We start from the raw sequence: 13941 nt of genomic DNA, 5'->3' as shown, positions 1-13941 counted from the left end.
TGGCACATATTCCTTTTCGTAGAGATTTGTGACTGTTTTCTGAGCAATGCATTTAATCATCCCAGTTGTAACTTCAAAGGGAACGAACTACCAAGAGGCACGGCGCAGACCTGTACCAGAGAAGTGAGTCCCTGTGCCGGAGAAGTGGGTCCCTGTGCCAGCCATTTCTGCCAAGGCAATAGAAGTCAAGTACCCAACTACTCTGGTATGGGTTTTTCACTGACCTTAGGGTAGGAAATGGCATTAAAATGGACCCCTGTGATACATCAGTTCTTAATTAGCCAGGCTTGCACATGCTTCCTGAATGGAAAAGTTCTGCCTATTTTGTCAGCGTCTTCTATTGTGTGCCCATAGGTGCTTAACTTCAATCCTACATGTAACCTCTGCAGGCTTCCAGGAGTCGCTCCTAGGCAAAAGGGTGAACAACAGTGTTGGTAAGAATTGCTGTTGTGCCCATCCAGAGGCCAGACAGTCCATACATGAAATGTAAAATATATTTTTTTTATTCCAAGGGGGGCCTGAGGGTCAGGGGGAAGCCTAACTAGAAGATGGTGCTACAAAGCAAAGGTCATTCTATAATAGCAGTTTCCCAGAGGAACATGCTTTCTCAGAGCCATGTGAAAAATTTGAACATCTCTCTCAGTTAAGTTTTCTTGGTTTAATGAGCAGGCCCAGGTAGGTAGCACTGCTCTGGAAATCAGCTTGATAAGCATTCTTAATGGGTCATGGTGCTTGCTGCAAGTGCTAGTTACACAACAAGCCTTCCTGGCCAAAAGCCTACACAGGGACTTGAGGGGTGCAACCAAAGCGGAGGACGTTGGCTCCTATAGGCAACGCATTTTGTTTTTTGAAATACTTCCATGCAGGATGTCTCTGAGGCATGCCCAGGACATCCCTTTGGCTCCTGTTGGTATGGGGTAGGTAACGCTCTGGGACTGTTTCCAGAAACAATATCACAGAGGATTTATGAGGTCTGGTTTTTAACTTCCTGAGGATCAGCCACCAGTATTTTAGTGGCGGTCCAGAGGCCCCTCTCAGTGAGCCTCTTCTGAAGCAGTTGCCCACCAGTGGCTGGGGGGGGTTTGGCTGCATGACTTCTGGAGCATGCTGCTCTCGGTGGCGAGCTGAGGATCACATTTGATCACAAGGCACGTTCTCACCCACAGCATGTGGGGTTTGCGGACAGAAAACAGTACGAGATCAATCCCAGGTTTTCTATCACTGAGACTCCGACAGCAGGCTCGGGTTTCACTGGAAATTCACAGGCTCTTTGAAAGTCTCTACTCTTCAAGAATTTGATATTTTTCAGATTCTTAGCCACAGACTTGAAACAACTGAGAGCAAGCCATTCACTAGATCAAAGCTCTTCAGGCTGTGAGGCTACAGAGGACAACATAGTCTGCCTTTCCTCCTGTGCTCTTGGTGCGCACAAACCCACCTTCCAGAGGAGTTACCTTGCTATTCATCAAGTTGCAGCTGCCTGTTTATCCATATCTTTGTCTTTCCTACTCCTATCCTCTACTGACTGGTAGCTCTTTCCCCCTAGATACAAAAGTTTTGATGAAAGGGAACACACAGGCACTTTTCCCATTTGCAAGTATTTTCTGTCTAGCTGATACTTGCATTTGGATGTTAAATTGGGATTTGTCTGTCTGTTGCTTGTTTGTGTAGTCTTACTCCACCATCACTGAATGTGCTGGATAGACAGAGTGTGATTTTTTTATTTTTTTATTTTTTTTTTCTTCTAAGGCTATGAAAAGAAAATGTTTAGGCTGACAATATACAGAGCAGGAAAATAAACTCATGTGGGAAGGTATGACTGGACTGGCAGTTCCCCAGGGGAAGCGTGAATACATACAATTTTAAAACAATATCCTTAAATATCACCACCTGGTTATAATTGTAGCCACGTGTGTCCTAGGAGGACATTATTGTGAAGCAGCTCATCAAACACACTTGGTTTTAGAGCTTTGTAGAGGATGAAGAGAATCCTGAGCTGAAAGCAGTTCAGCTGTTAAGGCAAGTGAGAAGCTCTTTTCCCTAATAAAGGAGCTCTTCTCACCCTCACAGTGAACTGAAACTTCACGGAGTCCTTGACGGTGCCCAGGTCGTTGTCTTAGAAGAGCATTAACAAGGTCTGAGACTTCTGAAAGGGCAACGACTATCTTCCTGCTTCTGTTTCAGATCCCCCGCTTCTTCTTCGAACACCCCCTTCTTTTCCCAAATACCAGTTAAGTGCGCTGTTATCACCTGTCTTCTAGATAGGTCCATTTTTTCCCCCCATCCAGGAGAATATTTTGCCTTTGCCTTGCTACAGTCCCCAGTGCAGGAAGGTCTTCCACTTGCAGGTGGATACCCGGCTGGGTCTTTGGGGGTAAGGCTGTTTGTCAGGAATGGGATGGGTTGTCCCAGAACTGTGTAGGTGGTAGGTGTAGGTCACTGTATGCACCCACAAAGTGGGGTCACCGCCCCCACTTTTCCATGCAACTTTGGTGGGGCATGGTCTGAGTCTTGTGATCCCTCCTGTAGCCCAGTTTTAGAAAGAAATCTACAATCTCAGTCCCTGGGAGCTGGGGCGGGGGGGAAGCTTAAAATGCTCCAAAATCAAAAAGCAAGTGAAACTCCTCATAAATTTCTAGAAATCTTGTATTTTTTTTTTTTTAGTTAGTCTCACAATTCTCATGTGCTCTGATTGCCTGGGTTTGGCGGGACTGAGGCCAGGGCTTTTCCAAGCTTGTTAGTCTCCCTTACAACAAAGGGTAACAGACAATCCCTCGAGTATTTTTCCGTTGTGCTGTTTATAGCTTTAAGTAGCAGCCTGTAGCTTTCATTTGTGCAGCAGAAGTAATCAGTTCAGATAGTTGTTTTCAGCAACAGGTTCTAGAAATGAGTCATCCTGTATTTATCTCAAACAAAGGATGCAAGAGTACATTTAAACTAAAAAATTTTAAACTAAACAAACTGGATTGCCATGACAACACCTGCTACCCACAGGAGGAGCTGTGTTTTTCTGAACATGCCAGAGATGCTGAGAAGTGAAAAGAAACACTTGATACCGGCTGAAACTTGGATTTCCGTGTTCAATTTGCAAATAAAAAAAAAAATGACTCTGCTGTAATGCAAATGCTCTTAACCAGCCTGGGGGAAAACTGATTGCCAATTAAGAGGCAGATTCTTCCAATCACCTCACCAGTAATACTCTGTCATCCCTGGGATTAATTGATAGAGAGGGAGATGTTACAGGCAGGGATTTTTCTCCCTTGGAATTCCAGCAGACATGAACAGCAATATAGAGAAGTTCATTAATTTAAAATCTAATTCACTTAGTCAACTAATTAAAAGAAAATACTTTTGTTGCCATTTGCAGGTAGGCTGCTGAAATTTAATTAGCTCCTGGAATGACTCCATGAATCTTTGAGTCTTTTCAAAATTTGCAAATTATTTCCTTGTGGTGTCAGCTTTGGTGAGAGGTTTCTTCCAAAGTTTCTCCTGCTTTTAGCTTTCTCCCTGGTTAGGGATACGAGAGCCACACAGGTGTAAAAACATATTGCGTGCTTTCAGGAGCTACTAGTAAAAAGCAGCACTGAATTGTCGGTGACTATTATTAGCATCCTGTTATTTTTCTATTCTTAGTACCTGGAATAGCGATAGCTTGTAATGTTTTATTTTATCAAGCCATCCATCACATTCAAGGAGAGGTTACCAGTGCTGAAAGCATATCCAAACTTTTGCTTGGATCAAAGCTCGCCCAAGGCTTTCTTGCAGCTTACAAATGCCTCCTAAAATCAGGCAGTGCTCTCCTGCGTCTTGCTTCCATGTCTGCTGGTGGCACGTGCACGTTCAGTGAGGGTGTTCAGGCTTGACAGTGGGAGACGCGGCCAAGGGTTCTCCAGCAGTGCGTCTGGAGAGGTGAACCAGTCGACCATAGATAGATGGTAATGACTGTCACAGGCTTTAAAATACTTCGTTGCTATTGGCAGAGCGTATTTAAGACACAGATTATTGCCGTAATGGAACGGAGCGATTGTCCATCTCCTCTAGGACCTGCCTCTGGCAGTGAGTTGTGCACATGGCTCCCGAGGAAGATGGAAACCCCACAAGCGCATGGGAAGAGAGACTTGTTTACAAACCTCTCCTGATCAGTGTGCGTCCTGGAGCGTGTCTTCTCATCTTCAACTGCAGTTTGTCCTAACCTTCCAGCAGAAATGCATGAACGCACACTAATCTGCCTACCCCGAATTCCTCTTAAAATTTGTTAAACTGACTCAATTTGTTATGGCAGCAAGCTGTGTTTATTTACCCTGTGCTGTGTAACAATTTATCAGCTCCTGCCTTATCAGTGAAGATGCAGAAAAGCGACTAGTCCCTCTTCAACTGCACTGCTGCGGTTTGCAAAGATCCCAAATGTCGTCTCATTCCTTTCTACCCAGCAGCCCACTCCGAGGAAGCTGGGGAGGGTTTCTGGTCTGCGTTGTGGTTTGCATACAAAATTCCATGAATACTGTGATGCTTATTGAAAATGTTAATATGCCACAGAATAAAAGGACACTCCTTCCAAAAACTGGGCTCTCCTAAGGCATCAAGTGCAAAACTAACTCGGCGCTTCTGAAAATCGTGTCTAATACGCAGACTTGTAACAGTATCGTATGCCATGACGTTATTCAGATTGGCATAAATGGGCATGTTGTTTCTTTTAAAAGTGAAGCTAGAAATGGGTCTCAGTTTGGCTTTTAGGTAAGTAGCTGTAAATGAATGCCGGCAACCTTTTCTGAGCTGACGACGTATTGAGGCTGCTGAAGAAGTCTGTTTCGTATCCTGGCCGAGCAGAGGTGGGGCCAGGCCACATGTAACATCACGAGCGAGCGCTTTGGCCTGATGAAGCTCCACCAGATTTTGCGTTGCTGTGTTTCCCTGTAATGCGGGCCAGAAAAGATCGGTTTGGTGATTAGAAAAGACATGTTTGTTTCTTTTGAAATAGGGAACAATCCAAATTGTAAGAACATTTTGAGTAAAAGTAGATTATGGTTTTGAGGGATGTTTTCTTAAATAGAAACTGTCTTTTTAATTGCTGCCTCTGTTAAAAGAGAAGATGGATTTTTCTCTTCCTTTTCCCCTCCTTTACTCCCTCAGGGTAGGGAAGGGGAGGAAAATGGGGGGATGAAAGAGACGTGTACCAAATGGCTGGAAACCTTAAAAATGTGGGAATATTCCATTTTCCATCAGAATTGGGAGCTTAGAAAGATTGGCGGGGACATGAGAATGTGCCTTTTCCACTGTTTACAATGACAAATTATTTCAGCTCTGTAAGCCTCCCTGCTCTTGGGTTGCTGTGCTGCTGGAGACATTTGGTTTTTGTATGGGAAACTGATATCCTAACTGTTTGTGGTTATTTAAAAATGTTTTCATAAAACTTTAGGCCTGTGTCATCCCTGCGTCTTGGCCCAACACCCATCTGGGAACTTCCATCCTGCCTGGCTATCTATAGTCCCATTTAGCTTCAGTGTCTTACCCCTTCTGCCACAAATAAAATATGTGTTGTAAATGCTGTTGTAAGGGGTGGCATTTTGACCCTGAAGAGGTATGTTTGTAAGTGGCAAGTGAAACAATCCTCTGTCTATGTGGCTTGACATCTCTTGGGCATCCTTTGTGATCGTCTTAATAAACCTGTGAAGGTACCATGGCAACTGGGTGTGATAACAACAGCCAGGCTCAGATGGAGGAAATCCTATGCAGGATAGGATATAATTTTATTTCTTTTTGAGTATTTGCTGTCTTTGGTGCTGTGTACAGTGGGGATTTTTCCATTTGTGGAGCAAGAAAGGGCTCGTCTGTCCTAAGGCTGTTGCAATTTGCTTAGTTGACTTCATGATTGCTGGAATAATCTCCAGCCTCTTGCACACAAAAGTATTCAAACTTTGGTAAATGTGGTTTGAGGGGGGATGCACTTTTGGGAAAGTAGGTGCGATGCACTTTTGGGCAAGTAGGTGCCAAGCAGCAAAAGGCTGGCGGGGAGAGGGGATGTTGGTTTGATTTTATTCTTTTCTGGTTTTGGGGGTTTTTTCCGCTTGTTTTCTTTAAGTGGAGAAGCAGCAGCAGAAGAAAGCACACATGCCGTTCTTGTTCAGTCTTCTAAAAGCGCTGCATACTTCCCAGAGGGCAGCATGAGTCCCCATTTCCATTCCCCATTAATTTCCTCTCTATTGAGAATACCAATTAATGAAGATTACAACAATTTGAAAGGCTCCCTACTTCTCGATCACTTCTGTGGCTGTCTCATGCAAGCTGTCGCCAGCCCTAATAAGCCGTGATGGGATCAGCCGAGAATCACCCTGTGCCTCCTTTCTTCTGTGTTTTCTTTCTGTGTCGGGATGTAAAGAGAAAAGACAGAGACGTCTGACTTTAATTGCTCAAAGTTGTGCACATAGGAGAGGTCCTAAATTGTAAGTTAAACCCAGTTAGAGGGATATTTTGTATTGCAGGAGTGATGCAGTGAACTGTGAAACAGTTCAATATGTGCATGTACCTGCTTAGCTATTACTCATTTATTGTTGAAGCTGGTAGAAAGTCGCTTCAAAAATCCAGCATTCAAATGGGAGATGAAGATTTCTTAGTTTTCCAAAGGCCGGTGCATAAAACCCACATAAATATTGATCTTATGTTATTTCTTTATATTACTTGTTGAATTGCCCCCCACCTATGTTAGCATCTCTTTATTGACAGAGAGGTACAGTATTGCCTGTGAGTGCAGAGCTAATTTTTTTTTTTCCTCCTATGTAGTAAATGGTAATTGCCAAAGAAAGACATTTCATGTGTTGGCAGTCATTCCATATATTACGTTACCTGTTTTCTTTTGCAGGTTTCTAACTTATTCCTACCTTCTGGCCTTCAATGCGTGGCTTCTGCTGGCACCGATCACCCTGTGCTATGACTGGCAGGTCGGCAGCATCCCTTTGATCGAGTCTATCTGGGACGTGAGGAACTTGGCCACAGTGTTCCTGGTGCTGGTGATGACGTTGCTCAGCCTGCACTGCATAGCTGCATTCAAGGTAACACCAAAAGACACGCAATACAACGTTTTGTTTAAAATCTTTCGTTTCCTACTGTTTGGACGAAATGGTCAGTAAGCGCAAGTTTTCCTCTCAAATGCATTGGATTGAGGTGGAAAAAAACATACCGCTACGTAGCTAACGCAGGCAAGCTTAACAGATGAAGAAGTTCCTCTAGTTGAATGTCAGTCTCTAATTGGTCTGATTTGAGGGCAAAACTTGGCCTGGAGTCCTGCATTCAATTACTGTTAATGATCCAAATGCCACTGAAGTTGTTAAGCGTCTCTGCCTCTCCCATAGTCATTAGGCTCTTTGTCACTGCTTCAAACAGGACTGGGAACTGTCACCTGCAGAGCCATATGAAATCAATTATTGTATTCATACCTTTAGTATGCTTCTAAAACCTAAACGTTGGATATAGCAGGTTTCCCATCAGCAAAGTAATGTAATGCAGGAAATGTGGAATGACCTGGAAATTGTTATTTAGTGTATATAACATAGTGGTAAGCCAAACTTCAACGTTTCAGATCTACCATTAATCATGTTGGAGAAATGAAAGTGAGGTTGGACTGGACTTGTCGGAGATCAGATATAAACTTACATGAAAGGGGTGTCTTTGTGGATCATAGGGAGTTACAGGCAATTGCTTCTGCAGTTGTGTTGTGGAAGCTTCTTTAGGAAGTGTGCTGGTAATAATTTTTGAAAGAAGTTTCTCTTCCTTAAACATACATCTCACTCAAAAGCATAGTAAGGGAGTAACGTTTTTCTTTTAATACCTACGTTATGCTAAAATGTGCAGGTCATGTACATGCTTCAGTCTACCCTGGCAGTCTTCTCTGTGCTCCTGATAAGGAGATGGAAAATGAACCAGTTTGAGACTGCAGAGTCATTAATTTAGATTACACATTGACAGATGCTGTATGGGAAATATGGGAAAATACCCTATTAGATATTCACTAGTTCTACCTGCAGGTTGTACATCATCTTGTATTCCTCCTGCTTTCATTACTCACTGCTAGAGATATTCAGAAGTGTTTGTATTAGACCTAATGCTGTTCCCAGGGAAGTTAATGATAAAATTCTCATTAGCCCAGTACTGAACACTTCTGAAAAACCTTATCCCATGTTCTTTGAAGTTTCAGTTGCTTTTTATTTTTTCTCCTCTTGTCAGAATTGGCACTATGTGTAAGATTAATGTCGTTGGTTTGCTAGGAAAAAATCTTTCAGGATTATCCAAAGACATTTTGGGTAAAACGATAATCCAGAAGGATTCCTTTGGATAACTGAATTGTGTGTCTTCTGTCAAACTGCAAAACAAAACGTTTCAAAACACTTTGTGCATTAAATTTCTAGGTTTTATCACATATTTCTTCCTTTTTCTTTTTCTTAAAGGCAAAACAATTCAGTCTGGATTGATGAATACCACTGTTTGATTTGAAACTGCAGCTTCTAATTTTTTGTGAGAATAAGTTTGCTGCTTTGCCCTTAACCACTGTTAATGTTGCGTTAAGCACCATGAATTTTGCTCTCCCGCATTTACTTACTCGATGCTTTGAAATTCATCTTGTAGATTCCCTTGTGTTTATTCTTGAAAACCCCAAACACGGAATAAGTTGGATCCTAAGTGAGCTGCTTTTGTGTCTAACCCAAGTGAAACCAGAGCCATCAGGTGTTCTTCACAAAGTGCTCTAATCAGCCTCAGCTCACCAGCCTCCCAGCACACCCACTGTGAGCATGGAACTGGTAATGGTTCCTGGGGGTCAATGTGACATGCTTTCGCCTGCCCTAGGTATTATTAGAGACAGCTGAAATATTCTGCTTTTCACGAAATTCTAAATTTCTGAAACTAATTTGTATTTTATTTTTAGCGACTCTCATAACAACCCAATTGCGTTACTGCCGTGAAGCGGTAAAGGGATGATTGTGTTGTCGTGAGTACTATGAATTATCGAGGAAAGCTAACAGTAGGAAGAGACACATTTCCTGGAAATAAATTATCCTGTTTGGCTTTGGATGCTCTCAGGAATGTCTCCTACATTGAGGAGAGGGAAGTTCAGGGCACACGAACTGGAGGCACGATTCATTATATTAGGCTCTTAAGAAAGCTTCTTTCCAAAGAGAGGGCAAAACCTCATATTCATTCTCATTGGCGCTAACGCTTTCCTTTCTGTGGCACGGAGAATGGAAACGCTGGAAAAGATTTAGGCAGAAATGACAACACTTGTGCAGTGAACACTGGACTGATTTTCAGTGGCAAGAGGTGATGCGTGTGCATCCGCAAAACAAGCTCACAGGAGACTCGCAGAACATATTACATGGACTGTAATTAGAGAATGCATGTATTGGATTTCTGCCTTTGTTGCCATTGAATTTTAAACAGGGCTAATTTGTTGTTGACGTTTGTGATTAGGGTTAATAACCCTGTTGGCATCTATGTACAGTGCTGATAAAGGACATCTAGAGCATGAAGCTTTCTTGTTCGGTTTCATTTTGTGAATGTTATTGTACCTCAGAAGGGGAAGAACAGTGCAAGATTTCTACCCGTAAGTGCTTTGCTTGGAACATGTCTGTTACTAGATGGGGGTTTTTATGCTGAAAACAGCAGAAATGGAGAAGGCAGCTCTCCAGTTTGTTATTGTTTGGAGAGAGAAGCCTCCTTCCTCATCCTGCTCCTACACTTTCACTGTTGTTCTCCTTCTTATGTAATCAAGAAGTCACTTGAAAAATTGCTTTGTTAATTCCTTGTATATAACTTTCATTAGCTGAGTCGTTTCATGTGCATAGTGCTAATCTCTCTTGCTTATCGGCCAAAGAGTTCCCTGTGAGCAGCTCCCTGAGAAGGACTTGTTGCTCTACACGGTGTCCAGGTGCGCAGCCATGCTTGTCTCTTGCTGCAGCCATCCCTGTCACATGTGACAATTAATGCCCGTCTTCAGGAGGCCTGATGGGAGTAAAGAAAAGGCCTGCTCCTTGGCGCACCTCCCACTGTGGAGTAAAGGACCTTGTTGTCATCTCTGGACAATATTTTTTCATAGTGACTAATGTGCCAAAGTTGCAGTCCATCGTTAAGCAGCTCTTTGAAGCCTTTTGAGACTTGATTTCTTACCACGCAGATGCCCAGCATGGTCTGCAAATTGGCCTCTCTTGAGCTGTTTCAGCCAAAGCGCCAGGAGTCACCGGTGGGTCTTGAAATCCTCAGGTTCTGCTCATCTCTTCGGGGTGAACTTCCTCATCCAGTCTGGCCGGGCTCCAAGTAGCGTGCTGGGAATGTGGCAGAGACTGGGGGCGCTATTGCTAATGCCTGCGTCCCAGAGAAACAATAATACTTGGGAAAAGAGGATGAGATTTGTTTATTGTTCATTTTCAAAGACAGCAAGGAATAGACGTGGTCTGTCTTCCAGCTTTGGGACTGGGTAGATTACAAAGGTGCCAGTGGAATGGATGAAGCACTCTCCTTGGTTGCCAAGCACGCCAGTTACAAGGCCAGAGAAATAATCTGTCTGATGCTTCAAATGGCAGCTAGTGTAGCCAAGGGCCCATAACGCTGTCCTGCTGTGCTGGAGGAAACGGCGAGCACCTGGTGGGCTAGAGAGAGGGCAGAAGTTCTGGGCGTATCGTCAGGACGGCAGTTATTTCTCTGACATGACATAATAATTCAATGAGCATGAAAGGAAAACCCTTCAGATGTTTGAAACGCCACTCTGCATGGCATTTTTAGGTCACTGCTTAATTAGCAGTGTGATTAAGATGCAGTTTGTCCTGTAGTTGTAGCTGTGAACGTACGTACAGAGCACATAATGGATCAGATTCCACTTTCTATGTGGTACTTGATATATGGAGGGCTGATAGTGGGAAAACTGATGGGTGTGTGATGGGGTAATTCAGAGCAAGGTGATCTGGAAAACTAGTTTGAAACAGTAGCTTTTGTACCTGAGCAGTCGGGGGGGGAATTATTGCACCTTGTACTGCGCGGCCCTCATATTCCACTTATACTCATGACCAACGCTACTGGAGGTACCTTATGGTGGTTCACAGCACCTTCTTACTTGTTCAGCAGGAACACATAATGGTGTGCAACAGTTTGCTCATGTGTGAGGAGAGACTGTTACTTATGTTTCACATAAATTTAAAAAAAAAAGTAATCCCTAGTGTCCTCTAGGATGTATCTTTTTAAAGAACATGCTTTGCTGCTGTGTGTGACATGGCTACATATGGTACAGGAAATTGTGATGATTTTCAGGTTATATTCATTACATGCAACTGAGTTATATCTTATTATCCTGTTCTTTCATATGCTACAGTTGGTTGTTTTTTACTTCAGGTCTAATTTTAAGATACTGCTGCCTCTACATTTCTCTGCATACTGCTTCTTAGCCAAGACAAAGCATTTTATACCAAATTATTATGACTTTAATTTGTGCTGTAATTGGCATCATATTCCCATTTATCTGGTGGTTTATATGTATGAATATCATCTAAGCATATTCCTCAATCACTTGCAGGCTGTATTTCTTAGCTGACAACGTTTAATACCATCAAGGAGAGGAACGTGTTTGCATCTTCTCTTTGTGTGCATATTTCTGTTGTTTTTGCTAGCACTCATTATGTGTATTCTGTCATGCTATTTACTTTACCCTGCACTCTGGAGACCTTTGCCTCGTTTCCCAGGTTTGGCATTTCATTAATAAATCGCAGCTTATGGACCTTTCTCGGGAACAATTGCCTTTTATAATATTCTACAGTAGTATCAGCACAGTTAGAAGGTATGCCTAGCAAAATTCATATGCCTTATATGCCAAACACTTCCAGAACAATACCTACTTCAAAGGCATGGCAAGGTGAATAAGGCTATTTATCGACGGAGTCTATCTGACAAGCTGGAAACCACAGTCATTTTCATAAAAGGTCCATTTAAAATAAATCCTGCTTTCATTTTCCGGAGGGCCCACTTGAATTCCTTCCACATACAGAGAAGGTCAGGACTGATGTTCTTAATCCTGAGCAGCGAGGTTTTGTTTTTTTTTTTTTTCTGTGCTGCTTCTGTTGCTAGTGTTTGCTGCGGGGAGAGAGTAATAAGCCAGAAAGACTCTGTTTAGTGAAAGCTGGAGGGAGGGAGGGAGGGATGGATGGAGGGGGGGAAGCCCCTCGTGTGCACCCTGCCTGCCTCGTCGGCCGCGTTTCTGCTCTGTCAAGCACTGCAAGCGGATCAGCTGTGGGTCCCTGGTGGGTCTGGAAGGAACACAAAAGCCTTCCCGGGGTGTTTGCCGTGCCAGCCAACAAACAAGCAAAAGGAGAAACCTTTCTCAGTCTGCCTGTATGCGATTGCCGTTCTGAATTAAAAAAGCAAACACAAGAAGTATCAAGATACCTTTTTGCATCAGATTTTTTTTTTTTTCCTTCTTGGTAGATGTTTGAAATAACAGGTTTGGAGTGTGGTACTCTGAGTAAATACAGCCATAGCTGAAGTAGTTCTGATTTGGCTCACCATGAAGATATTCAGTATCTTGCCAAACAGGCTCTTAACTCCTGCAGGAGTTTGTCACACTAGGTAGGTAGTTTTCATAGGGGTAGATAGTTCTGCCATTTTCAGCATATTAACACTGAATTACTATATTTTTCAAAGATCTACTGTATTTTTGCTACCATTTTCTTCTTCTGATTTGAGTTAATATTTCAAGACCTGCTCAGAACTGAAAGGTTTTGGAGTGGTACAGTACTGAGGTGAGAAAGAGAGGGTAAGAGAAATGAGGACCAAGACATTTACAGCCGAGGGAAATGATGATGCTCATTTTTCCTAGTTGGTCTGAGTTAAACAGGGTGCCAAACTAGTATGTGATTTTGATTAGGATCCTCTTGTTTAGTGTTACCTCTTAAGAGCAAACACGCCATGAACAGGGTTGCTGTTACAAAGATCACATTGGCACATAGCACAAGCAGTGTGCATGTGTTTAAATGTTACCTTTTTCTTTTTTCCTTTTTTTTTTTTTTTCCTTTCCTCCATGTAGTGAAGCAGCCTGCAGTCACAGAATGAAAGGGAAGAGGGGAAAAACAACCTCGAGGTCAAAAGCTTTTTTGTAATTCCTGGAGCAATTTGTTGACTTTCCTATTTCCTTTTGGAATGTTCCACTTCTCTTTCAAAGATGCGTGTGCTCCTGCATCCTGCTCAAATCGGCTCATCAAGCAGAATTAGAGGCTGCAGAGATTAAGGATTGGGAAAATGATCTTATATCTTCAGGGAATTTTAGAAACCTGGATAAGAAAGACTGTAGACACACAGCTGAATGGATGGGTAGCTGAGGTCTACAGCAAAAGAGAAAATAGTAGATACCATCATTTTACTTTAAGATACTGAAATAAAAAGTGAAATGTCAATAGAATATAATTCTGTGCCCTGCTGTGGGTTATGGGATCGGGAAAGGACTACTTCCCACTCTTATTCCATAATTTAGAGCCTGATTTCCAGAATGTTTGAGCATGTTTTAAACTAGAGCAGGGTAGGTTTAGATTAGACATTAGGAAGAAGTTCTTTACAATGAGGGTGGTGAGGCGCTGGCCCACGTTGTCCAGAGAGGTGGTGGAAGCCCCATCCCTGGAGACATTCAAGACCAGGCTGCATGAGGCTCTGAGCAACCTGATCTAGTTAAAGATGTCCCTGCTTACTGCAGGGGGGTTGGACTAGATGACCTTTAAAGTCCCTTCCAACCCAACACATTCTGTGATTCTATGATCCACAGTTCCTATTGATGTAAACAGAGTTTTTAGGCACTTTCAGCATTCTGAAAAATAGAGTGTTTTAGCTAGTGGTACAGACAAGGACTTGCTTCCTTCTGGAAATGGAAAGTGAATGATTTCATTAGGGCAGTCTGAGGTATGTGCCAAGGGTTTGTCTTCAGAT

At 42.8% G+C, this 13941-nt stretch overlaps 1 protein-coding gene across 1 annotated transcript in view; it reads left to right on the top strand.

The window, feature by feature from the left end:
- Positions 1-13941, top strand: part of TMTC1 (transmembrane O-mannosyltransferase targeting cadherins 1) — a 151280-nt gene that overhangs the window by 64867 nt on the left and 72472 nt on the right. Inside the window, exon 8 of the mRNA XM_063319125.1 lies at positions 6857-7046. Coding sequence (XP_063175195.1) covers positions 6857-7046 — 190 coding nt within the window. The remainder of the gene's footprint in view (positions 1-6856; positions 7047-13941) is intronic.

This window comes from Chroicocephalus ridibundus, chromosome 1 (assembly GCF_963924245.1).
Source record: "Chroicocephalus ridibundus chromosome 1, bChrRid1.1, whole genome shotgun sequence".
NCBI lineage: Eukaryota > Metazoa > Chordata > Aves > Charadriiformes > Laridae > Chroicocephalus > Chroicocephalus ridibundus.
The sequence above is the reverse complement of the archived record's forward strand: the minus strand, read 5'-3'. Positions and strand labels throughout refer to the sequence as shown.